Source organism: Cyprinodon variegatus, unplaced genomic scaffold (genome assembly GCF_000732505.1).
Source record: "Cyprinodon variegatus isolate N-32 unplaced genomic scaffold, C_variegatus-1.0 Scaffold334, whole genome shotgun sequence".
In the NCBI taxonomy this organism is placed as follows: Eukaryota; Metazoa; Chordata; class Actinopteri; order Cyprinodontiformes; family Cyprinodontidae; genus Cyprinodon; species Cyprinodon variegatus.
Genome location: NW_015150787.1, coordinates 239,448 through 240,370, shown reverse-complemented (window position 1 = coordinate 240,370; position 923 = coordinate 239,448). Strand labels below are relative to the sequence as shown.

The following is a 923-nucleotide window of genomic DNA, read 5'->3' as shown; positions in this document are numbered from 1 at the left end:
ACAAAAAAAATAAAAATAAATAAAAAAATCTAAATTATATATCTTTATGCTTCTGTCTCCTCGAACCCGTTGGCCTCAGCAGATGGCCGCTCACACCGAGTCTGGTTCTGCTGGAGGTTCTTCCTGTAAAAGGGGGTTTTTCCTCTCCACTGTTGCTGCAAGCATGCTTGGTGTGATGGATTACCTTTGAGTCAATGAGTCAATGCAATCAGCTGGTTTTCCTTAGATAGAAAACTTTGTACCAATCTGACGGCATGATCTGGTTGAATTGTCTCTATAAAGTGACCTGAGATGACATTATGTTAATTGGCACTGCAGAAATAAACTATATTGAATTGAAGCCGCTTCCCCAGATTTTCATTGAAATTCCCCTGAGACTTTAAACAATGGTGATATCTCAGCACTTTTTCTGTTCCAGGTGAGCGAAGTTCATCCGGGCTGCTGGAGTGGGAATCCATCAATGATGCTATGGAAGCGCTGGCTATGATGAACCATTATCAGATGAAAAACCCGAGTACGTCATTTTTCATGTGAAGTTTCCAGGCTAATCTGCTGAATTCAGTCCTACTCTTTAGATGCTTGTAACCATTTTTCTGTCTCATAGGTGGGCCTTATCCTTACACACTCAAGCTGTGCTTCTCTACTACACACCCCACCAACTGAGAAACTGATGAACTGCTTTTGGTTTCGTTGGATGTTGGGACACTGATTTTATCACATTCTGATAAAGAACTGTTAGCTAAAGGATTTATGTGATTTACAAAACACAGACTAAATTAAACATTTTCCTGTTTGTATTCATTTGTACTTTAACATCTGCTTTTTTTTGTTCAATCACTAGTTGATTATTTTGTATTCACAGTAATAAAATGGACCGCTTACCCCAATGTACTGTTTTTTTTAAATAAAGTGATGTTACTCTG

The 923-nt window shown here is 38.5% G+C and overlaps 1 protein-coding gene across 5 annotated transcripts in view; it reads left to right on the top strand.

Annotated features, from left to right (window-relative positions):
* Window positions 1–923, top strand: part of LOC107091385 (heterogeneous nuclear ribonucleoprotein L-like) — a 25,278-nt gene extending 24,355 nt beyond the window's left edge. For all 5 annotated transcript variants that reach the window (XM_015385256.1, XM_015385255.1, XM_015385254.1 and 2 more), the window contains 2 exons: window positions 419–514; window positions 605–923. In XM_015385256.1, the coding sequence (XP_015240742.1) occupies window positions 419–514; window positions 605–663 (155 nt within the window). In that variant the 3' untranslated portion in view covers window positions 664–923. The remainder of the gene's footprint in view (window positions 1–418; window positions 515–604) is intronic.